Source organism: Leptodactylus fuscus, chromosome 7 (genome assembly GCF_031893055.1).
Source record: "Leptodactylus fuscus isolate aLepFus1 chromosome 7, aLepFus1.hap2, whole genome shotgun sequence".
Lineage (NCBI taxonomy): Eukaryota > Metazoa > Chordata > Amphibia > Anura > Leptodactylidae > Leptodactylus > Leptodactylus fuscus.
This window is the reverse complement of record NC_134271.1, coordinates 60,206,955-60,231,749: the sequence shown is the minus strand read 5'-3', so window position 1 is coordinate 60,231,749 and position 24,795 is coordinate 60,206,955. Positions and strand designations below refer to the sequence as shown.

The 24,795-nt window shown below is 47.2% G+C and overlaps 1 protein-coding gene across 2 annotated transcripts in view; it reads left to right on the top strand.

Annotated features, from left to right (window-relative positions):
* CHST4 (carbohydrate sulfotransferase 4) overlaps nucleotides 1-18,143 on the top strand; it is a 42,361-nt gene extending 24,218 nt beyond the window's left edge. Inside the window, exon 2 of one of the 2 annotated variants that reach the window (XM_075280601.1) lies at nucleotides 16,813-18,143. In XM_075280601.1, the coding sequence (XP_075136702.1) occupies nucleotides 16,822-18,036 (1,215 nt within the window). In that variant the 5' untranslated portion in view covers nucleotides 16,813-16,821 and the 3' untranslated portion in view covers nucleotides 18,037-18,143. Of the gene's footprint in view, nucleotides 1-16,807 lie in introns of both variants that reach the window. The other variant, XM_075280600.1, reaches the window with a different exon arrangement.
* The last annotated feature ends 6,652 nt before the right edge of the window (nucleotides 18,144-24,795 follow it).

Sequence of the window (24,795 nt, the reverse complement as noted above, 5' to 3'; positions counted from 1 at the left end):
CACAGGGCGTCCCGTGCCTACTCCTGTGGGGCAGCAAGCATTGCGCCACTCCACAGTGCCAGGGTTGCTTGCCACATTAACTAAACTGCAGGGTACAAACCTTAGTAGGCCCGAGAACCAGGAACAGGTCTTGCAATGGCTGTCAGAGAACGCTTACAGCACATTGTCCAGCAGCCAGTCAGACTCTGCCTCCTCTCCTCCTATTACCCAACAGTCTTGTCTTCCTTCCTCCCAAAATTCCGAAGCTTTACAGAACAATAACCCAAACTGTCCCTGCTCCCCAGAGCTGTTCTCCGCTCCTTTCATTGTCCCTCAACCTGCCTCTCCACGTCACGATTCCACGAACCTAACAGAGGAGCATCTGTGTCCAGATGCTCAAACACTAGAGTCTCCTCCATCTCCGTTCGATTTGGTGGTGGATGACCAGCAACCCACCCTCATCGACGATGATGTGACGCAGTTGCCGTCAGGGCATCCAGTTGACCGGCGCATTGTGCGGGAGGAGGAGATGAGACAGGAGTTGGAAGAGGAAGTGGTGGATGATGAGGACACTGACCCGACCTGGACAGGGGGGATGTCAAGCGGGGAAAGTAGTGTGGATGTTGAGGCAGGTGCAGCACCAAAAAGGGTAGCTAGAGGCAGAGGCAGAGGTCAGCAGCTTAGGCGAAGCCAGGCCACACCCGGAATCTCCCAAGATGTTCCAGTTCGTACCCAGCCCCGAAAAACTCCCACCTCGAGGGCACGTTTCTCGAAGGTGTGGAGTTTTTTCAAGGAATGCGCCGAGGACAGATATAGTGTTGTCTGCACAATTTGCCTCTCGAAATTGATTAGGGGCTCTGAGAAGAGCAACCTGTCCACCACTTCAATGCGCCGTCATTTGGAATCCAAGCACTGGAATCAGTGGCAGGCAGCAACGGCAGGACAAAGGCCGCCTGCCGTTCACGCCACTGCCACTGCCTCTGCCACTGCCTCTGCCACTGCCACTGCTGACTGTGCTGGCGATGCACTCCAGAGGACGAGCCAGGACACCACTTCATCTGCCTCCGCCACTTTGTTGACTTCTACCTCATCCTCCCCTGGTCCTGTCTTATCTCCTTCTCCTGCACCATCAAAGGCACCATCAGGCGTTTCTTTACAACAACCCACCATCTCTCAGACATTGGAGCGGCGGCAGAAATACACTGCTAACCACCCACACGCGCAAGCCTTGAACGCCAACATCGCTAAACTGCTGGCCCAGGAGATGTTGGCGTTCCGGCTTGTTGAAACTCCCGCCTTCCTGGACCTGATGGCAACTGCAGCACCTCGCTATGCCGTCCCTAGCCGTCACTACTTCTCCCGGTGTGCCGTCCCCGCCTTGCACCAGCACGTGTCACTCAACATCAGGCGGGCCCTTAGTTCCGCGCTTTGCACAAAGGTCCACTTGACCACCGACGCGTGGACAAGTGCATGCGGACAGGGACGCTACATTTCACTGACGGCACACTGGGTGAATGTAGTTGAGGCTGGGACTGCTTCCCAAACTGGCCCGGTGTACCTCGTCTCCCCGCCTAACATTCCTGGCAGGGACACGAGAAGAACACCCCCCTCCTCCTCCTCCTCTACCGCCTCCTCCTCCGCCACCGCCTCCTCCTCCGCCACCGCCTCCTCCTCCGCTGTTAGATTGACCCCAGCTACGAGTTGGAAACGTTGCAGCACTGGCGTTGGTAGACGTCAGCAGGCTGTGCTGAAGCTGATCAGCTTGGGGGACAGACAGCACACTGCCTCCGAGGTGAGGGATGCCCTCCTCGATGAGACGGCAATATGGTTTGAGCCGCTGCACCTGGGCCCAGGCATGGTCGTTTGTGATAACGGCCGGAACCTGGTAGCAGCTCTGGAGCTTGCCGGACTCCAACATGTTCCATGCCTGGCCCACGTCTTCAACCTAGTGGTGCAACGTTTCCTAAAGAGCTACCCCAATGTTCCAGAGCTACTGGTGAAAGTGCGGCGCATGTGCGCCCACTTTCGCAAGTCGACAGTAGCCGCTGCTAGCTTAAAATCTCTCCAGCAACGCCTGCATGTGCCACAACACCGGCTTTTGTGCGACGTCCCCACACGCTGGAACTCAACGTTTCAGATGTTGAATAGAGTGGTTGAGCAGCAGAGACCTTTGATGGAATACCAGCTACAAAACCCTAGGGTGCCACAAAGTCAGCTGCCTCAGTTTCACATCCATGAGTGGCCATGGATGAGAGACCTTTGTGACATCCTACGGGTCTTTGAGGAGTCCACAAGGAGGGTGAGCTCTGAGGATGCGATGGTGAGCCTTACAATCCCGCTCTTGTGTGTTCTGAGAGAATCCCTGATTGACATCAGGGATAACTCAGATCACACAGAGGAGTTAGGGATAGCATCCGATCCGTCACAGCTGGAGAGTAGGTCCACACATCTGTCCGCTTCACTGCGTTTAATGGAGGAGGAGGAGGAGGAGGAGGAGGAAGAAGAGTTGTCCGATGATGTGATGGTGATACATGAGGCTTCCGGGCAACTTCGAATCGTCCCATTGTTGCAGCGCGGATGGGTAGACATGGAGGATGAGGAGGAAATGGAGATTGAACTTTCCGGTGGGGCCAGAGGAGTCATGCCAACTAACACTGTGGCAGACATGGCTGAGTTCATGTTGGGGTGCTTTACAACCGACAAGCGTATTGTCAAAATCATGGAGGACAACCAGTACTGGATCTTTGCTATCCTTGACCCCCGGTATAAAAACAACATCTCGTCTTTTATTCCGGTAGAGGGGAGGGCCAATCGCATCAATGCTTGCCACAGGCAATTGGTGCAGAATATGATGGAGATGTTTCCAGCATGTGACGTTGGCGGCAGGGAGGGCAGTTCCTCCAGTAGGCAACCAAGTTCTCACCGGTCCACACAAACGAGGGGCACACTGTCTAAGGTCTGGGACACCTTGATGGCACCCCCTCGCCAAAGTGCCGCCACGGAGGGTCCTAGTGTCACCAGGCGTGAGAAGTATAGGCGCATGTTGCGGGAATACCTTTCCGACCACAGCCCTGTCCTCTCCGACCCCTCTGCGCCCTACACGTATTGGGTGTCGAAGTTGGACCTGTGGCTTGAACTTGCCCTATATGCCTTGGAGGTGCTTTCCTGTCCTGCCGCCAGCGTCCTATCTGAGAGGGTGTTCAGTGCAGCCGGTGGCATCATCACTGACAAGCGCACCCGTCTGTCAGCTGAGAGTGCCGACCGGCTCACTTTGATAAAAATGAACCACCACTGGGTAGAGCCGTCATTTTTGTGCCCACCTGTGTAAAGCACCCCAACATGAAACTCCATGTCTGTACTCAACCTCTCCAATTCCTCCGCATCCTCATACTCATCCACCATAAGCGTTGCACAATTCTGCTAATACTAGGCTCCCTCCACCCTGATTTCCCCCAACTCTGCTGGTTAGAGGCTCCCTCCACCCTGATTTCCACCAACTCTGCTGGTTAGAGGCTCCCTCCACCATGAATTTGCCCAAACTGGGCTGTTTAGAGGCTCCCTCCACCATGAATTTGCCCAAACTGGGCTGTTTAGAGGCTCCCTCCACCATGAATTGGTCCAAACTGGGTTTTTTAGAGGCTCCCTCCACCATGAATTGGTCCAAACTGGGCTGGTTAGAGGCTCCCTCCACCATGAATTTGCCCAAACTGGGCTGTTTAGAGGCTCCCTCCACCATGAATTGGTCCAAACTGGGCTGGTTAGAGGCTCCCTCCACCATTAATTGGTCCAAACTGGGCTGGTTAGAGGCTCCCTCCACCATTAATTGGTCCAAACTGGGCTGGTTAGAGGCTCCCTCCACCATGAATTGGTCCAAACTGGGTTTTTTAGAGGCTCCCTCCACCATGAATTGGTCCAAACTTGGCTGTTTAGAGGCTCCCTCCACCATGAATTGGTCCAAACTGGGCTGGTTAGAGGCTCCCTCCACCATTAATTGGTCCAAACTGGGCTGGTTAGAGGCTCCCTCCACCATGAATTTGCCCAAACTGGGCTGTTTAGAGGCTCCCTCCACCATGAATTTGCCCAAACTGGGCTGTTTAGAGGCTCCCTCCACCATGAATTGGTCCAAACTGGGTTTTTTAGAGGCTCCCTCCACCATGAATTGGTCCAAACTGGGCTGGTTAGAGGCTCCCTCCACCATTAATTGGTCCAAACTGGGGTGGTTAGAGACTCCCTCCACCATTAATTGGTCCAAACTGGGCTGGTTAGAGGCTCCCTCCACCATTAATTGGTCCAAACTGGGCTGGTTAGAGGCTCCCTCCACCATTAATTGGTCCAAACTGGGCTGTTTAGAGGCTCCCTCCACCATTAATTGGTCCAAACTGGGCTGGTTAGAGGCTCCCTCCACCATGAATTTGCCCAAACTGGGCTGTTTAGAGGCTCCCTCCACCATGAATTGGTCCAAACTGGGTTTTTTAGAGGCTCCCTCCACCATGAATTTGCCCAAACTGGGCTGGTTGGAGGCTCCCTCCACCATGAATTGGTCCAAGCTGGGTTTTTTAGAGGCTCCCTCCACCATGAATTTGCCCAAACTGGGCTGGTTAGAGGCTCCCTCCACCATGAATTGGTCCAAACTGGGCTGGTTAGAGGCTCCCTCCACCATGAATTTGCCCAAACTGGGCTGTTTAGAGGCTCCCTCCACCATTAATTGGTCCAAACTGGGCTGGTTAGAGGCTTCCTCCACCATGAATTTGCCCAAACTGGGCTGTTTAGAGGCTCCCTCCACCATGAATTGGTCCAAACTGGGTTTTTTAGAGGCTCCCTCCACCATGAATTGGTCCAAACTGGGTTTTTTAGAGGCTCCCTCCACCATGAATTGGTCCAAACTGGGCTGTTAGAGGCTCCCTCCACCATGAATTTCCCAAAACTTGGCTGTTTAGAGGCTCCCTCCACCATGAATTAGTCCAAACTGGGCTGGTTAGAGGCTCCCTCCACCATGAATTTCCCAAAACTTGGCTGTTTAGAGGCTCCCTCCACCATGAATTGGTCCAAACTGGGCTGGTTAGAGGCTCCCTCCACCATTAATTGGTCCAAACTGGGCTGGTTAGAGGCTCCCTCCACCATGAATTGGTCCAAACTGGGTTTTTTAGAGGCTCCCTCCACCATGAATTTGCCCAAACTGGGCTGTTTAGAGGCTCCCTCCACCATGAATTGGTCCAAACTGGGCTGGTTAGAGGCTCCCTCCACCATGAATTGGTCCAAACTGGGCTGGTTAGAGGCTCCCTCCACCATTAATTGGTCCAAACTGGGCTGGTTAGAGGCTCCCTCCACCATGAATTGGTCCAAACTGGGTTTTTTAGAGGCTCCCTCCACCATGAATTTGCCCAAACTGGGCTGTTTAGAGGCTCCCTCCACCATGAATTGGTCCAAACTGGGCTGGTTAGAGGCTCCCTCCACCATTAATTGGTCCAAACTGGGCTGGTTAGAGGCTCCCTCCACCATGAATTGGTCCAAACTGGGCTGGTTAGAGGCTCCCTCCACCATGAATTTGCCCAAACTGGGCTGTTTAGAGGCTCCCTCCACCATTAATTGGTCCAAACTGGGCTGGTTAGAGGCTCCCTCCACCATGAATTGGTCCAAACTGGGTTTTTTAGAGGCTCCCTCCACCATGAATTTGCCCAAACTGGGCTGTTTAGAGGCTCCCTCCACCATGAATTGGTCCAAACTGGGCTGGTTAGAGGCTCCCTCCACCATGAATTGGTCCAAACTGGGCTGGTTAGAGGCTCCCTCCACCATTAATTGGTCCAAACTGGGCTGGTTAGAGGCTCCCTCCACCATGAATTGGTCCAAACTGGGTTTTTTAGAGGCTCCCTCCACCATGAATTTGCCCAAACTGGGCTGTTTAGAGGCTCCCTCCACCATGAATTGGTCCAAACTGGGCTGGTTAGAGGCTCCCTCCACCATTAATTGGTCCAAACTGGGCTGGTTAGAGGCTCCCTCCACCATGAATTGGTCCAAACTGGGCTGGTTAGAGGCTCCCTCCACCATGAATTTGCCCAAACTGGGCTGTTTAGAGGCTCCCTCCACCATTAATTGGTCCAAACTGGGCTGGTTAGAGGCTCCCTCCACCATGAATTGGTCCAAACTGGGCTGGTTAGAGGCTCCCTCCACCATTAATTGGTCCAAACTGGGCTGGTTAGAGGCTCCCTCCACCATGAATTGGTCCAAACTGGGTTTTTTAGAGGCTCCCTCCACCATGAATTTGCCCAAACTGGGCTGTTTAGAGGCTCCCTCCACCATGAATTGGTCCAAACTGGGCTGGTTAGAGGCTCCCTCCACCATTAATTGGTCCAAACTGGGCTGGTTAGAGGCTCCCTCCACCATGAATTGGTCCAAACTGGGCTGGTTAGAGGCTCCCTCCACCATGAATTTGCCCAAACTGGGCTGTTTAGAGGCTCCCTCCACCATTAATTGGTCCAAACTGGGCTGGTTAGAGGCTCCCTCCACCATGAATTTGCCCAAACTGGGCTGGTTAGAGGCTCCCTCCACCATGAATTTGCCCAAACTGGGCTGTTTAGAGGCTCCCTCCACCATTAATTGGTCCAAACTGGGCTGGTTAGAGGCTCCCTCCACCATGAATTGGTCCAAACTGGGTTTTTTAGAGGCTCCCTCCACCATGAATTTGCCCAAACTGGGCTGTTTAGAGGCTCCCTCCACCATGAATTGGTCCAAACTGGGCTGGTTAGAGGCTCCCTCCACCATGAATTGGTCCAAACTGGGCTGGTTAGAGGCTCCCTCCACCATTAATTGGTCCAAACTGGGCTGGTTAGAGGCTCCCTCCACCATGAATTGGTCCAAACTGGGTTTTTTAGAGGCTCCCTCCACCATGAATTTGCCCAAACTGGGCTGTTTAGAGGCTCCCTCCACCATGAATTGGTCCAAACTGGGCTGGTTAGAGGCTCCCTCCACCATTAATTGGTCCAAACTGGGCTGGTTAGAGGCTCCCTCCACCATGAATTGGTCCAAACTGGGCTGGTTAGAGGCTCCCTCCACCATGAATTTGCCCAAACTGGGCTGTTTAGAGGCTCCCTCCACCATTAATTGGTCCAAACTGGGCTGGTTAGAGGCTCCCTCCACCATGAATTGGTCCAAACTGGGCTGGTTAGAGGCTCCCTCCACCATTAATTGGTCCAAACTGGGCTGGTTAGAGGCTCCCTCCACCATGAATTGGTCCAAACTGGGTTTTTTAGAGGCTCCCTCCACCATGAATTTGCCCAAACTGGGCTGTTTAGAGGCTCCCTCCACCATGAATTGGTCCAAACTGGGCTGGTTAGAGGCTCCCTCCACCATTAATTGGTCCAAACTGGGCTGGTTAGAGGCTCCCTCCACCATGAATTGGTCCAAACTGGGCTGGTTAGAGGCTCCCTCCACCATGAATTTGCCCAAACTGGGCTGTTTAGAGGCTCCCTCCACCATTAATTGGTCCAAACTGGGCTGGTTAGAGGCTCCCTCCACCATGAATTTGCCCAAACTGGGCTGTTTAGAGGCTCCCTCCACCATGAATTGGTCCAAACTGGGTTTTTTAGAGGCTCCCTCCACCATGAATTGGTCCAAACTGGGCTGGTTAGAGGCTCCCTCCACCATGAATTTCCCAAAACTTGGCTGTTTAGAGGCTCCCTCCACCATGAATTGGTCCAAACTGGGCTGGTTAGAGGCTCCCTCCACCATGAATTTCCCAAAACTTGGCTGTTTAGAGGCTCCCTCCACCATGAATTGGTCCAAACTGGGCTGGTTAGAGGCTCCCTCCACCATTAATTGGTCCAAACTGGGCTGGTTAGAGGCTCCCTCCACCATGAATTGGTCCAAACTGGGTTTTTTAGAGGCTCCCTCCACCATGAATTTGCCCAAACTGGGCTGTTTAGAGGCTCCCTCCACCATGAATTGGTCCAAACTGGGCTGGTTAGAGGCTCCCTCCACCATTAATTGGTCCAAACTGGGCTGGTTAGAGGCTCCCTCCACCATTAATTGGTCCAAACTGGGCTGGTTAGAGGCTCCCTCCACCATGAATTTGCCCAAACTGGGCTGGTTAGAGGCTCCCTCCACCATGAATTGGTCCAAACTGGGTTTTTTAGAGGCTCCCTCCACCATGAATTTGCCCAAACTGGGCTGGTTAGAGGCTCCCTCCACCATGAATTGGTCCAAACTGGGGTTTTTAGAGGCTCCCTCCACCATGAATTTGCCCAAACTGGGGTGTTTAGAGGCTCCCTCCACCATGAATTTGCCCAAACTCTGCTGGTTAGAGGCTCAATCCACCCTGATTTTCAAAACAAATGTTGGTGCCAACCTCAACTTACTACAAGGGCCAAATTCACTGCTGGTGACAAGCTCTCCTCACTGCAAGTGCCAAATACACATGTTTCAAGGTGTTTTCCTACTGTCAGAGAGGTGGTATTGAGTGTGTAAAGTGTGTAGTTGTTAGGCTGTGATGTTGGGGTAATAGAGGGTCTTTGGTGTGTTAGATGCCCCCAGACATGCTTCCCCTGCTGTCCCAGTGTCATTCCAGAGGTGTTGGCATCATTTCCTGGGGTGTCATAGTGGACTTGGTGACCCTCCAGACACGGATTTGGGTTTCCCCCTTAACGAGTATCTGTTCCCCATAGACTATAATGGGGTTCGAAACCCGTTCGAACACACGAACATTGAGCGGCTGTTCGAATCGAATTTCGAACCTCGAACATTTTAGTGTTCGCTCATCTCTAATAGTTAGTACTTTATTGTTTAGTTAGTGCTCAGACGAGCAGGACTTTGTTTGACATTCTTTTGCCTGATGTTAAGGCTGTATTTTATTTTGCTCATTTTGTGTCTGAAGTGAAGGTTTTAATTGTTTTTGCTGTTTTTTTTTTTAAATAAACCTGTTTGCTACAGATTTTGTGTCCCTGTCTCTGACTGGTTGGATCCGCACCATTGCTGCTACCAAGCTACTTTCCCCACATATGGTGCTCCAGAGGCAGCAACCCAGTCTTAAAGAAACATACACCCATTTCTTTTTTTGCCCTCTCCTATGTCCTGAGTGAAGACTGCAGGAGAGATTAAAAAGGAAACTGCCAGCATGGAAGACTGTGAAGCAGATTGGGCAGGTCATGCTATAGCAACAACAAATGTCACAGCAGCAACAAGTCCAGATGGAAGCTGAGAGGCAATAGCAGCAAGTCCAGGCACAGCAGCAACAAGCCCTGATGGAAGCATAGAGATGACAGCAGCCAGGGGTGAACCTACCCCTTCCGCCGCCCAAGGCGAACTACGGAAAGCCGCCCCCCCGGGAGGAGGGGGCGGGGTGGAGGGGGCGTGGCGGAGCGCACGTGGTTGAGTGAAGGGGGTGGGGCTTAGTGCCATTCGCAGGCAGAGAGCAGGCACGGAGAGGACCTGCTCTCTGCCTGAGCGTGAGGGGCGGCTGCTGGAGCAGCGCTGCTCCAGTGGCCTCTCCAAACCACCACTCGGTGCTAAGCCAGTCCAGGACAGCTTGTCCTGGACTGGCTTAGGTAATCAAAAATGCCGCCCTCCCTGGGGCCCTGACATATTGCCGCCTGAAGCGGTCGCTTCAGGTCGCCTCATGGGAGGTGCGGCGCTGACAGCAGCATGCCCGGAGGAACAGGAGATGAACTTGCTGCTTAAGGAGAAGCTGGCGCTGCTCAGCAAGGCTTTGGTTAACCAGAGGACTACAGGAGAGTGTACTGGTGCAAGAGAGACCAGAGCGAAACTGCCTACGGATCAGTGGGCCAATGTAGTGGCACCGTTTTTTACCAGGGAACCTCAGAAGGCCTACTATGACCTGAGTGAACAGGAGACTAAGGGCTAGCATAAACTGAGAGGTGAGATCTTGGTACGTCTCGGTGTGAACATGCATATACGTGCTGGGAGACTGCTCCACTGGACCTTCTCTGAGAGTCACCCACCCCGATCCCAGATGCATGATCTATTGTATCTGGTAAAGAAACGGCTTCAGCCTCAGGAGGCCATTCCGGCACAGATGGAGGAGAGAGTGGTACTTGACAAGTACACCAGATCGCTTCCATCTAAGGTTCAGCACTGGATTGGACAAGCGGGACCTATAATGGCTGACCAGCTGGTATGTTTGGTGGAAGAATACCAATCTACCAAGGAGCTACTGCAGAGGTCCCCCAAATCAGCTACCCCAAATCTGGTGTTTGAGGAACACCCCAGGGAGTGCATGCTGTAGGTTTCATTAAAACAAAATGGCTGCTGAGCTCGGGGAACACAAAGATACTCATACTCAGATGCTGTATATCAAAATGTTCTGACATTACGTTACTTAGCTTTTATAGAGGAATAATGGCTGTATGCTAATTTAGGCATAACAAACTACATCACATAGAATTATGAGTTATCATTGGTCAGAGTACAGAATGGGCGTGTACAAATGATAAATACATGCATAAGCAATTTATAAGTTAACACACGGTTGTCCGTGTACACCATCTTAGCTCTAATCAGGCTAGCACAGTCTGCCAAAATGGGTGCCATGACCTTGCAGGTTTCATTTTAGCGGATGCTACACAAAACAAGAGATTAGAACTGACTTCATATCTTGTGAACATTCTGTGTCTTGTTATGGAACATAATAAACTTAGGAACATTCTGAACAAAATAACAGAATAGCAATTTCTTTCAAGGAGAATAATTGCAAGTCTCACGGTAACTACTTGAGAGACAAAACCTTATATGATGAACAGTATTAACAAGATGGAATACACAGACAAGATGGCGGAAAACTAATCTCTCTCCCTTTACGCTAGGTTCACACCTGCGTTCAGCACTCCGTTCTGTGCTTTCCGGTCCAGCCGTGAGCGGCGGTGAGCGTTTTATGCTCTCTGCCGGGAAACCATTTTTTTAAAATCCAGACACGGAGTACTGCATGTCCGACTCTGTGTCCGGATTAAAAAACCCGGTTTCGCGGCGGAGAGCGTAAAACACTCACCGCCGCTCACGGCCGGACAGCTTTCTCACCCATTCAAATGAATGGGTGAGAAAGACTCCTGCAGGTTTCCGTCTCCTGCTCTGTTTTATGCAGGAAACGGAAACTTGCATAACGGACACCTGGGTGCAGATGTGAACGAGTCCTTACACAGATATTTTTCCCCTCATACTGGTAAGAATGTACCAACTACTATTGACCCCTCTCTGGGACTTCTAGTGTTAAGAAATGGAAAAAAGAAAAAGAGGGGACACTGAGCGCATTAAGTATAGTATTTATGGAGTTATGACTACGATCAAATACATATAAACATTGGAATTGACCAGGTGGCCTCTCACCTTGGGGGGTTGTGAACAGTCACAACCCTTTGATAAGCGTGATTAAGGTGAGAGTGGCAGCAGTTCAATCCATCACTGGAGGACCGGAGAAGCAATGGACAAAGGAAAGTTGGGACCAGAGGTCCATGGTATGAGAACCACGCTCCCTGATGTACAGAAGAGGATGGCAAGGCAAAGATCCAAAGTTCAAAATATTTATTGAAATACGTACAGCACAGCACGATGCGTTTCAGGCCTTACACTGGCCCTTTCTCAAGTGCGAAAAAAGCTGCAAAACAATGCAATAAAAGTAATCAACAGTAAGGACCCCCAGAGTATATATACACCTATCTGACCTATTAAAATAGTTTCCGTAAAAAGTATAAAACAGGACACTATATAAAAAGTGGTATACATCTATATACAAGAGATCTTGTGTTTGATAGGAAATAAATAGTTAAAAGACAAGAAACTAAAATCTATCAAAAGATAAAGCATAAATGATGTGAGTTGACGAAACCCAGGTTGTGCATGACTAGATAATCCACCAATATGACATGTAATGTATTATTCTTCTAGCAAGGAAAGTATGAGTAACCTTGTGATGTGGATTAAAATGACAGAAACAATTAGCAACATTGGTGTTGATGGAATCCCAAACATTGTAACACTAATTACCAAGTAATATGTAGCACAAACTCATTGATGTAAATAACAGTTTAGTATTCAAAACCCCTGGCAGCAGTCCAGCTTGTTAACCCCTTCCAGCCGATGGCATTTTTTGATTTTCGTTTTTCGTTTTTGACTCCCCTCCTTCTAAACCCCATAACTTTTTTATTTCTCCGCTCCCAGAGGTCTTAATGAGGTCTTAATTTTTGCGGGACAAATTTTTCTTCATGATGCTACCATTAATTATTCTATATAATGTACTGGGAAGCAGGAAAAAAATTCAGACTGGGGTGGATTTGAAGAAAAAATGCATTTCTGCGACTTTCTTACGGGCTTTGGTTTTATGGCGTTCACTGTGCAGCCAAAATGACATGTCCCCTATATTCTGTGTTTCGGTACGGTTCCAGGGATACCAAATTTATATGGTTTTATTTACATTTTGACCCCTAAAAAAAATTCCAAAACTGTGTTAAAAATTTTTTTTTCTAAAAGTCGCCATATTCCGACGGCCGTAACTTTTTTATACATAAGTGTACGGGGATGCATAGGGCGTCTTTTTTCGCGGGGCTGGGTGTACTTTTTAGTTCTACCATTTTCGGGAAATGTTATTGCTTTGATCACTTTTTATTCAAATTTTTATCAGAATCAAAACAGTGAAAAAACGGCGGTTTGGCACTTTCGACTATTTTTCCCGCTACGGCGTTTACCAAACAGGAAAAATATTTTTATAGATTTGTAGAGCGGGTGATTTCGGATGCGGGGATACCTAACATGTATATGTTTCACAGTTTTTAACTACTTTTATATGTGTTCTAGGGAAAGGGGGGTGATTTGAACTTTTAATTCTTTTTATATTTTTTTATATTTTTTTTAACTTTTTTTTTTATTTTTTTTTGCATTTATTAGACCCCCTAGGGGGTGTTGAACCCCAGGGGGTCTGATCACTAATGCAATGCATTACAATGCTAATGCATTGCAATGCATTGCAAAAAAGCATCCTTTCTTTTGCAGGCTGCATAGACCAGCCTGCAAAAGAGAGGATTTGCAGACAAGCCTGGGAGCCTGTACCATGCTCCCAGCTGTCATGGCAACGGGACATCAGCCCTCGAGCATGCTCCAGGAGCCGGCGATCCCGGCCAAAATGGCGGCGCCTTTGACCGCGGCGCCGGAGGGGTTAATGCCTCCGATCGGTCGCCATAGTTACAGACCCGACATGCGCCGTACTATTACGGCGCATGTCAGGAAGGGGTTAAAATTGGATAGAATGTCTAAACTCCTTGGCACCAAACCAACTATAAAAAAGTGCTGCCTATAGAATATATATAAAAGAGGATGCATGTCAATCTGTCCATAGATGAGTAGATAGATATGTACATGTATACGTGTGGGATATAAAGCAATCCTAGGGAAGTGGGGGGAGGACAAATTATAAAGTCACATCGTCTGAATTTTGAAATTCCCAAGAAAAGAGCTGATGTGTCATAGGGATCTGTACTTACCAGGTCCCGTCACCCCAGACGCTTGTTCACCCGGCGGCAACCTGGGTATTTAACACATTGGTGGAAGTGGTTTGCGGGAAACTGCTTCCCGCGCGTAAGCCCGCTGCTCCTTCATGTGGAGTGCTTGGAGAGCGAGTCATAGGAGTGTGCATGCGAATTCTGGTCTACTTGCTCGCTTAATAGCGTGAGAGGTGATGTCTTGGTTCATATAGACAGCGGAGCGATGGAAAGCCCCTGCTTAAAAATGGAGGGGAGGTTAGAAAATGGCTGGCGAGCAGCCAAGAGATACCATACTGGAATTGCTGAGGGAATGAATAAAATGTGATTACCTTATGAGGGGAAAAGAAAAAAGTCTAAAGAAAAAGAAAAGAGTATAAATGATATATATAGTATATAAACCTATGGACAATGATTAAATAAATGGGAAGTTGGTGAGTTTAAAGGAAATACATCTATCAATAAATAGAAACCAGTTTATCAACTACAAAATGGAGTAAATGACTTAATGGATGAATTGAATGAATATATGAAGGTGAAAATGAAAATAGATACAGTAATTCAAGCAGCCAAGACTAGAGCAGGAGGTTTATCACAAGCTGACTGTCTTATTCCTAACCCTAAGGTATCAGATGGAGATTACCATGGCAACTTTATTACTTCTTACAGTTCTTTTCATAAGGAGATTCGGGGAATCCTAAACAAACATTGGCATGTAGTTTTGAACGACCCCTTCCTGAGGGGTTTTCTGCCTGTACAACCAGGAATAACCTTCAGGAGAGCTAAGTCCCTTAAAAACTTTTTAGCTCCCAGCAGATTAAACCAATGACTGTGGTGAATAAAGCTTTGGCAGACACCTCCAAAGGCAGTTTCAGATGTGGTGGTAAACGTCTATAGATTATCCACCAACTCACTCACATCTATAGCTTTGCCACCAAGGAGACGTTTGAGTTGCACTTCCACCTGGATTGTGAATCCTCTTGGGTGCTCTATGTGCAATAGGCTACTTTAAAAGTGGGTCACTCACCCCAAATCGCCATCGTCACCCTCCAAACACCCCTCTGGCCTCGGCAATAGAAGCTGGCATTCTGCCAGCGCTGGTCTCTGCACGCTCCTCCTATTGGTGCATGGCAGATGTGGGCGGGCTATAGAGCCAGGGCTGCGGCACCATAGGTTGAGGACTCAATGTGGGCGTGCCGAATCGGCCGTGACACAAAGAACAACATGGCGGCCGCCCACAAGGTCCCGGAGCCGCAGCTATGCCAGGCTGCCACACAGGAGGAGTCTGCTGCACCCGACCCAACAGATACAGGTCAGTGCAACGGAGGAGGGGGTGTCCCGGGGGAGGGGGGGGTGTCCGGCGGGGAGAGGGTGTCCTGGGCAGGGGGGGGCCCGGGGTTAGGGGGTGTCCCCCGGTCGGTGTCCCAAGGTCCCTAGCTTCATTCCCCCCCCCCCCTACAGCGAACCCCGTGTAGTAACACTCACCGTGCTCTCCTCCGCTCCTGTCTGCATACACTTCTCCTGCTGCCTGTCTGTCCTGTATGAATCACAGCAAGCCCTGGTCTGGTTGCTAGGACTCCGGAGCTCTGCTACATAATCTGCTACAGAATCTGCTACATACTCGACACAGCCAGCTGCACGAGAAGTCTATGCAGGCAGCCAGCACACACACACGAGCAGAAGATAGAGACAAAGGTGAGTGCTACTACACGTGGGTTACTGTAGGGAGGGAGGGGGGGGTTCATGAAGCTGGGGGAGAATTGGGGGGACATGAGACTGGGGGGCAGAGATGGGGGGTGACTGGGGGTAGTGATGGGGGGGCATGAAGCTGGGGGCAGAGATGGGGGACATGAGACTGGGGGGCAGAGATGGGGGGGGTGACTGGGGCAGAGATGGGGGAGCATGAAGCTGGAGGCAGAGATGGGGGGACATCAGACTGGGGGGCAGACATAGGGGGGGGGAGAAACTGTGGCCAGAGATGGGGGGGGTAAGAAACTGGGGGCAGATGAAGTGAACTGGGGGCAGAGAAGGGGGGACATGAAGCTGGGGGCAGAGATGGGGGGGAAGAAACTGGGAGCAGAATTGGGGGGGCATGAAGCTAGGGGAAGAGATAGGGGGACAAGATACTGGGTGCACCGATAGGGGGACAAGAAATATAAGCGGTTCGGCGCCACCGCCAACCCGCAGACGAAGTCGCAGGTAACTGCTAGTATATATATATATATATATATATATATATATATATATATATATATGAGAAAGAGGTATGAGACCTGGCTGTTTTTGGTTAATAAAGATTTTGTATTTTTTTAAAATATTAGGTGGAACGTCTTATATATATATGTATGCAACTTGCCTTTGTGTGCTTCTTCTAGTACAGGGAAGTTCTTCCAAGTGGTACAACTACATCATCTTCTACACTGCAAGTTTCCTCATCGTTGCACCAGCCTTAAGGTGTGCTGAAGGGTAGAGTTAGCCAAGCTGACTACAGCCACCATGAGCCCAACTGTGACCAAATCTGCCCTGTTTCTCAAAAAAATAATCCCTACCCTGACAATAAGCCATAGCTTGATTTTGCAGAGTCTTTGTAGAAGGCTTAAGATATAAGTCTTGCTCCAAAAATAAGCCCTAGTCAGTGCCTCCCAGGCTAGGTTATGTCACAGAGATGGAGAATAGGAATACTGTAGCTCCCAACTGTCCAGGACAGGTGCCCTGACATCTCCTGCCACGACAGCCCACCCGCTCCCAAGTACCACCTCCTGCGGCCATAATGCTGCCTCCTGGGTCCACCTCCCGACATCTACTGTGCTATGGGCTTGACTACCTACATGACCAGATGTCAGGTGCCACCCCTGCTCGCTCTCACAGATGCAGCCACTCCACTACAGCTCTTCTCTTTTAGCATAAATGAGGGGAGAAACAGAGGGCTCGGTGCCAGTAACTTTGTTTAAGACCAGCTGACCCTGCACCATCAATTGTGAATGTAAGTTAGGGTTACTAACCCTAACCATTTTGCAAGATTCATCTGGAACGAATCAGAAAAGATTCTGATTTGCTGAAAAATAAGACCTACTCCAAAAATAAGCCCTAGCCCTTTTTTTGCAGTCCTAGCCCTAGCCCTGTCTTATTTTTGGAGAAACATGGTACCACCATTCTCCCAGAATTTCTTCCCTGGCTCGCTTAGTAATCCAAATACCAACATGTGTTTTAACTCACCCATCTAGGATCTCTATAATGCGGGTGCTTACTTCCACACAAATGCAACTCAATAAACAAACGATGCATAGCTCATGTTGGACTAACAATACTATAATTATGCTTCTTTCTTAATGCTTTTCTCTTTTTCCTTTGCATAGGGCAGAAGTCAATTATGTTGAAGGTTTACGGAGCCAAGGTTTCTCTGTTTTTCCTAATATTGGCTCAGACTGTGGGATTCATTTGTGTTATAATGAAGATGCAACACAACCAAGCACCTCCTCCTGGAAAGAAACCTGCGCATATGCACATTCTAATTATTTCAACTTGGAGATCTGGCTCTTCATTCACTGGTGAAATCTTCAGTCAGCACCCTGATGTCTTTTACCTGATGGAACCTGCATGGCATGTTTGGACTTCTTTCCCAAAGACTAGAATTAATGTCTTACAAATGGCTGTGCGGGACTTAGTCCGTTCTGTCTTCTTATGTGACATGACAGTATTTGATGCATATATGAAACAGGAAAGGACAACATCAGACTTATTTCAATGGGAGGCCAGTCGAGCTTTATGTTCTCCACCTGCCTGCAATTTTTTTCAGCGTAGTGACATCATATCCCATGGTGATTGCCGGACGATTTGTAGATTGTCCCCATTTGATACCGTTGAAAAATCCTGTAAAACCTACAGCCACGTAGTAATAAAAGAAGTTAGATTCTTTGACTGGAAGAGTCTTTACCAATTGCTCGAAGATCCATCTCTGAACCTCAAAGTCCTCCACTTGGTGCGGGATCCCCGAGCTGTCTTTCTGTCTCGAGAGAGAGCAGGTTCTTATCTCTCTCCAGATAATAATATTATTGAACAGGACTTACCAAAAAAACCATCCATGAACGACAAAGTGAATGTGACCTACAGACTGATGGAAAGGATTTGTAAGAGTCAAGTAGACATGTATCTTTCAGCCACCAATCACAGTCGCAGTGCCTTTGATAGTCGCTATATGATGATACGTTATGAAGACATAGTACAAAATCCTATCCAGAAGGCTAAACAGATGTATGAATTTAGTAATCTTAATTTCTCCAATGATCTGAAAATCTGGATACACAATTTAACCCATGGAAAAAGTAATGGTAACAATTTTGTTATCAATTCCAGAAACGCAGTGAATGTCTCAAAGGCATGGAGGAATTCTCTACAATTTGAATCTGTCCAAATGATTCAAGATTTGTGCTCGGAGGCAATGAAAGTTTTTGGGTACAAATTTCTTAAAACCAAAGAAGCTCAACATGATTTAAATTATGAATTACTGCTGCCGCTACCTGATGTGGCAAAGACTAAAGGGAATCCTTTCAATTTGGAGGAAAAGACACTAGGTATTGTTACGTAACTAGTGAAATTTTGAAATAAATAATTTCTCAAACAAAGTAAAATATGTATGGTTGTGTATTGTGTGTAATTCATTTAGGCCTTAGTTTAAAGAGGACCTTTCATCAGATTGGAAAAGCGCTATCAGTCCTGGTACCGTATCCTATCGCGCTGCACAGTGTGAGCAGGGAGGAACTCCCCCCTCCCTCTCCTGATAATACTCGTCTATGGACGAGCTGTGTGAGCAGAGGGAGGGGGCGTTCCTCCCCGCTCACACTGTGCAGCACGATAGGCGCTGCTGGGCAGAAGGGCGTTCCTGGCTAAGTGTCAGAAACGCCCTTCTGACTGTAAAGTGCTATGGTACCGGGACCGATAGCGCTTTACCCGGGGCACAGATCGGGAAAGCTGACAGTGCGCTGAATTCAGCGCACTGTCGGCTTTCCAGCAGTATATAGAACTGCCTGTGCCCAATCTGATGAAAGGTCCTCTTTAAAAGGGAGTCTCTGTAAACCCACCATATCAACCAAGCTTCATAAATTGATAGGTTAGGTTTGCCTGAATTAAACAGTGTTTCCCCATTAACACATCTGTTTCCGCGCGTTACCATTTTTTTCAATATGCAAATGAGCTCTGAGAACGAGGGAATGGCTTCGTTTTTTTTTTTTTTAAACAATGACAACGCCCTTATTTTTCCAAAGAGCTCACTGCTTCAATAGGGCAAAAACACCATTAATTCAGGTAACCATAACCTATCTACCTGTAGGGCTGGGCAAGTATCCTTTTACAAGGACTATTCTCATCTGTGCAAGTCATCCCCTATCCATAGAGGATGTTTTTTCCCCTATTCCGAATGGGAGTTACGGTGGTTCCTTTAAAATGAATGGACCAGTGCAAGTGCAGTCTGACCATCACTCCATTCAGGATACAGCACAAAACCTTCTCCTGACTGTTGCGGGTCTCAGATGGATATGGAATAACTTACTTAGATGAAACAAACCCTTTATAGATGAAGATTGGTTTGATACCTAAGGATGCTGTCCTTTCTATTATTTTTCTATTTTCACATCTTAAAAACCATAACTTGTACAATTTTAGGAAACGTAGCTCATTGAGTCAATCTTTTTTTTTCAGGATGGCTAATTTAGCAATTTATTTTCTGTCCTAAATTTCTTGTTGTGCACTATCCAACATAAGTAATATACAATTGTACTGTACGATTTTAATATATTTTTTTTTATCTTGCTCTTGTATAATAAATTCACTTATTTGCCAAAAATGACTTGTTTTATTGTTGCTTTATTCTTAGACCCAAAACTTTTATTTTTCCTTTGACAAAATGTGTGTGTGAGGGGTGACATTTTTTTGTGGAATGAGATGAAGTTTCTATTGGTACCATTTTAGGTCATTTACAACATTTTTTTTCTTTTTGTTAGAGGTGAGATGACATAAACAGCAAATCTGTCTTTATTGTTCTATTTCTATATAGTGTTCACCATGTGATAAATAATGCATTTTCATAGTATGGGCTGTTACAGATGTGAATACCAAAATTTACTTACTTTTAAATACATTTTTTTGCCTGTAGTTAAATTAATTTATTTAAAAATACCTTCAACTATTTTATTTATTTTTTAAGCATTTTTATTGAAAAACGTATGTACACTAGAAATGTAGTATAGGGTTACAAGGTAATGGTCAAGCAGAAAGCATGTACATAAGAATATATTGGAAGAGTTTCTAATAACAATCACGTAAAAGATGTCAATAAGGCATCCATACAAAAAAAATTACCAACATGGAAAGAGAAATCTGTGGGTGAGTTGAATTTTGGTCTTAGGCCATAGATCATTATGTTGGAGCCTCCTATAGTACACAAAGGCTAGGATGCATCATACAGAGCACGATGTTACTTGGGGGTTGTATGAGAGGCGATCCGGAGCTCCCAGACTGCAGAGAATCTTTCCAGGGAATTAGATCTGGCTGCTTCTATTTTTCACATAGCATAATTAGGTGTATTCTCACTTTGACTGCCATGAATATCACGCTTTTGTCATTTTGCCACTGTATGTACTTTGTCAGCTTGAGCAGTAAATTTAAGTAGTTTTAGCTATTTGTGATTAAGCCCATTGGGGTTCCCCTTAACTGGATAACCACTGGGGTCAGAGGTATCTGCTTATTCAGTATTGATGATATGACCTTAGTGCAGTTCCACCATATAGGCAGTGTCAGATTGGAATGACTAGGGCCCACCAGTGGAATTATTTCTAGGGACCCATCACCAGGACTCCTGCAGATCAACTTTACTGACACAGCGTGGCTGCAGGTAATAACAATACCATGATGCTCACCCTTCATACAATGTGCACTACCTAAACCAACCTCTACACTATGTATTGCAAGCGAAAAGCATTGCTCTCGGAACTGTTAATACTAACATGGCACATACAACTGAAGTACCCATAACTGCTGTTATCAAGAATATGGTAAATGAGCAGTACAATGCCCAGAAAGCAAACACTGAGAGCTCTGTGTTCTGGTATACATATGATCTGTGGAGTCCTAACAATCAGTAGGGGTCTAACACCCACTGATCAACTGTTTCAAGTGACCGTGATGGTTTTGTGAACGCCCTTGCCCCTTTACTTTATACATTGCACAAATCTGTTTTATATTGATTGTGCAATGTAATTACAACCTGTGATAATATCACATGTCTGCTATAAAATACATGAGGTGTGATATAAATAATGGAGGGGCCCACACAATGTAATATTTTTCACTGTAGCCCCACACAGTATAATATGCTCCACGGTGGCCTCCACACAGTATAATGGTCCACAGTGGCCCTCACACAGTATAATATGCTCCCCAGTGGCCTCCATACAGTATGATATGCTGCACAGTGGCCTACACAAAGTATAATATGTTGCACAGTGGCCAAACATATTTATAATATGCTCCACAGTGGCCCCCACACAGAATAATATGCTCCACATTGGCCCCCACATAGTATGAGATGCTCCACAGTGGCCCCACACAGTATAAAATGCTGTACAGTGGCCCCACAAAGTATAATAAGATCCCCCAGTGCCACAAACCATATAAAATGCTCCCAAGAGTCCCCCTTATGTCACTTCAGGCGAAAACCCACAACATTTGACAAATATTCATGAGGTTTGGCACTCCGATTAGTTTTAGTGCTATTATTATACACTGGAGTCATCTCAGATCCTAGAGTATACTAATCAGAGACCCAGGGATGTGATGGAAAATAACAAACACTTATACTCACCTTACCTCACCTCTCCAGGGAATCCTTGCTCCATCCGGCTATCTTCAGCATCCTCTTCAGTGCTCTTTTGCCTCTGACTGATATAATGCGCCCCAGATGTCACTGCTGGGGCCTGAGATTGGGCCTCAGTGATCAAAAGGGCTGCGATGATGTCATTACGCTGGCAACCCCTATGTTGACTACTGGGGCCCAATCACAGGCCCCAGCAGTGATGCCTGGGACATGCCTAGGAATGTGCACATTCAGTCACAGACTTGATGAGCTGCGAAGAAGATGCTGTGAGCTGTTGGAGTCCCAGGAGAGGTGAGTATAACTATTTGTTATATTTAATCACCTCCCCTGTGTTAGTTACTATTGGAACCACACTTCCAATCACACACCCCTACGACCACGATAGTTACGCCACCTGTTACCAGACCCTATTTAAAAAAAGCAATATGAGTCCTGTAGGGCTCACTAAAGGCATGGAGCCCACCAAGGGATTCACCAATACACCAGTGGGCCAGTCCGAACCTGCATATAGGCATAGCGTCTCCAACCTGTCACACCCTCTGAAGCAACTACAGGAAACATGCAATGCAGTTGGGCCAGTATGAAATACACAAAATGAAAGATTTTCAGTGGTAAAGGGGAAGTTCCTCAGGGTGAACCCAATCAGGAGTGGAGGGGTAGGGAGTAAGCGCGCACAACCGAAAACTTCTTAACCCCTTAACGACCGGCCCATAGGGAATCTACGTCGGCACTTGCAGGTCCTTCCTGACTGCCCTATAGGAAAACTACGTCGGGCAGTCAGGAAAGGATTCCCTGTAAGTGCCGACATAATTGGATGGGATTTTAGCTGTATCTAACAGCTAAGACCCCATTCCATAACCCCCCATCGGAGGGGTCTCCGATTGGGGGGTTTTGACCCCTTCAGTTCCGTGATCAAACATGATCACGGAACTGAAGCGGTTCCGTGACGGTGCCGGCTGAATCGGCACCCCCCGCGGCGAGATCGAGGGGTGCCGATATCTCTAACATGGAGCCTGGGGTCTGGCCAGTGACCCCAAGCTCCAAGAGACCCCCAATACCTGGTTGATCCTGCCCGGGGAAGAGGAAGTCAGACGCAGGCAGCCCCTGCGACTGACTTCCTCCAGACGCTGCAAGACACTGACAGCTGTGTCTTGCAGCGTCTAATAGAGAATTAGTGATGCTTTTATCAAAGCATCACTAATTCAAGTGTCCTAAAGGGACACATGAAAAAGTAAGAGAAAAAAAGTGAAAAATAAATAAATAAAGTGTCTGATAAAAATGAATAAACTTATAAAGCCCCAAAATTCCCTTTTTTCTATAGAAAATGAATTATATTAAAAAAAAACCTAAAAGTTAATAAAAACAATACATATTTGGTATCGTCACGTCCGTAACAATCTGAACAATAAAACTGCAACAATATTTAATGTATACGGTGAACGTCGGAAAAAAAAACGGAAAAAACCCGCCGGAAGTAGTGATTTTTCGCCATCTCACCTTACAAAATATGCTATAAAAAGTGATCAAAAAGTCATAATCACCGCACAACAGTACCAATAAAAAGCGCACATTGTCCCGCAAAAAATAAGCCCTCAACCAACACTGTCAACCAAAAAATAAAAATGTTACGCCTCTCAGAAGATGGCGATACAAAAAACATTGATTTATGTCCCTAATTGTGTTTTTATTCTACAGAATTAGTATCGCATTAAAAAATAACATAAATGAGGTATCGCCGTAACCGTACCGACCCGCAGAATAAAGGACACATGTTACTTATACTGTACGCTGCATGGCGAAAAATTTAAAAGGTAGAATGCAATGCCAGAATTGATTTTTCTTTAGAAAATCCAGCAAAAAAGAGTTAATAAAATGTATTCAATAAGTTGTAGGCACCCAAAAATGGTGTCATTACAAAATGCATCTCATCCCCCAAACAACAAGCCCTTATATGGCCACATCACCAGAAAAATAAAGAAAATATAGCATCTAGTAATGTGATGACAAACAACCCCAAAATCGCCAAATCATTAGAACACAACTGGCTGCGGCAGGAAGGGAATATATAAGCTGTGCGAGCGAATATCAGCGGACACCCCAGATTTAGAGCTTATGAGCGAAAAGACACCAGAAGTGAACCCAAAGTGACCCCCAGAGTGACTCCCCCAATCATAGGAGCTACTGGGACATAGTAGGGAATTTGGTGTTCCCAATGTCCTCCGCACAGCTTATATATTCCCTCTTCGCCATCCGCTGTGCAGTCACGTCTGGGATACTAATACTCACTACACCCCCTGAGAAATTCTTTGAGGGGTGCAGTTTTCAAAATGGGGTCACTCCTTTGGGGAATCCAATTTTCTGGTACCTTACAGGCTCTACAAACATGACATGGCAGCCAGATACCAAACATTTGAATCTGTACTCCAAAAGCCGCATTGCGCTCCTTCCCTTCTGCGCCCTGCTGTGTACCCCAACTGCAGATTATGCCCCATGTATGACACATGTATGACGCTGGTGTACCCGGGATAACGTACGTAATGTCATATGTGGGTATAAACTGATATTAGGGCACAGCCGGACACAGAAGGGAAGAACGGTTATTGGGTTTTTGGAGCACAGACGGTTTGGTTTTTGGATGCCATGACACTTTTGCACAGCTGAAGCGCCAGTAAAGTGGAATCCCCTGATATGTGACCTTATTTTGGAAACTACACCCCTGAAGGATTTATCCAGGGGTACAGACAGCATTTTTAACCCCCAAATGTTGCTATAACTTATTATCCATAAATGAATACGCAGATGATTGTGAAAGGTGAAAATGACCATTTTTCCAGGAATCTGTCATTTCAGTGCCTAATATGTTGTGCCCACCTTGTATCAGAGATGAACGCTCTAAAAGCTGTTGTGCCCGGGATACTCGCTTACCACTGTTTGGAGTGTGTATCTCTGCTGTCATAAGTCGGGCACAACATATCAGATACTGAAATGGCGAATCTCTGGAAAACTTCATTTTAACTTCTCATTATCAGCCGCAATTTCATTTCTGGAAACCAAATAAATGCAACACTCAAGGGTTAAAAATGCTCGCTACACCACTTGATAAATCCCATCTGTGGGCTAGTGTCCAAAATGGCGTGACATGTCTGCGGATTCCACTTTATTGGCAATTCAGGGGCTTTGCAAAAGTGATGTCCAAAAACCAAACTGTGCTCCAAAAACCAAAATAGCGCTCCTTCCCTTCTGTGCCCGGCATACACCGCCATTTGGGTACACAGCAGGGCGCAGATGTGAAGGAGCGCTATGTGCTTTTGGAGTGCAGATTTAGATTGTTGGTGTTTGGACACCATGTCATATTTGCCAAGACCCTAAAATTTCCCCTACAAAATGGGGTCACTTCTTGGCGAATTCCAGTTTACTGGCACCTCCAGGGCTCTGCAAAAACAACATGGCGCCCCAAAAGTCCCTCTAACTCTGTAC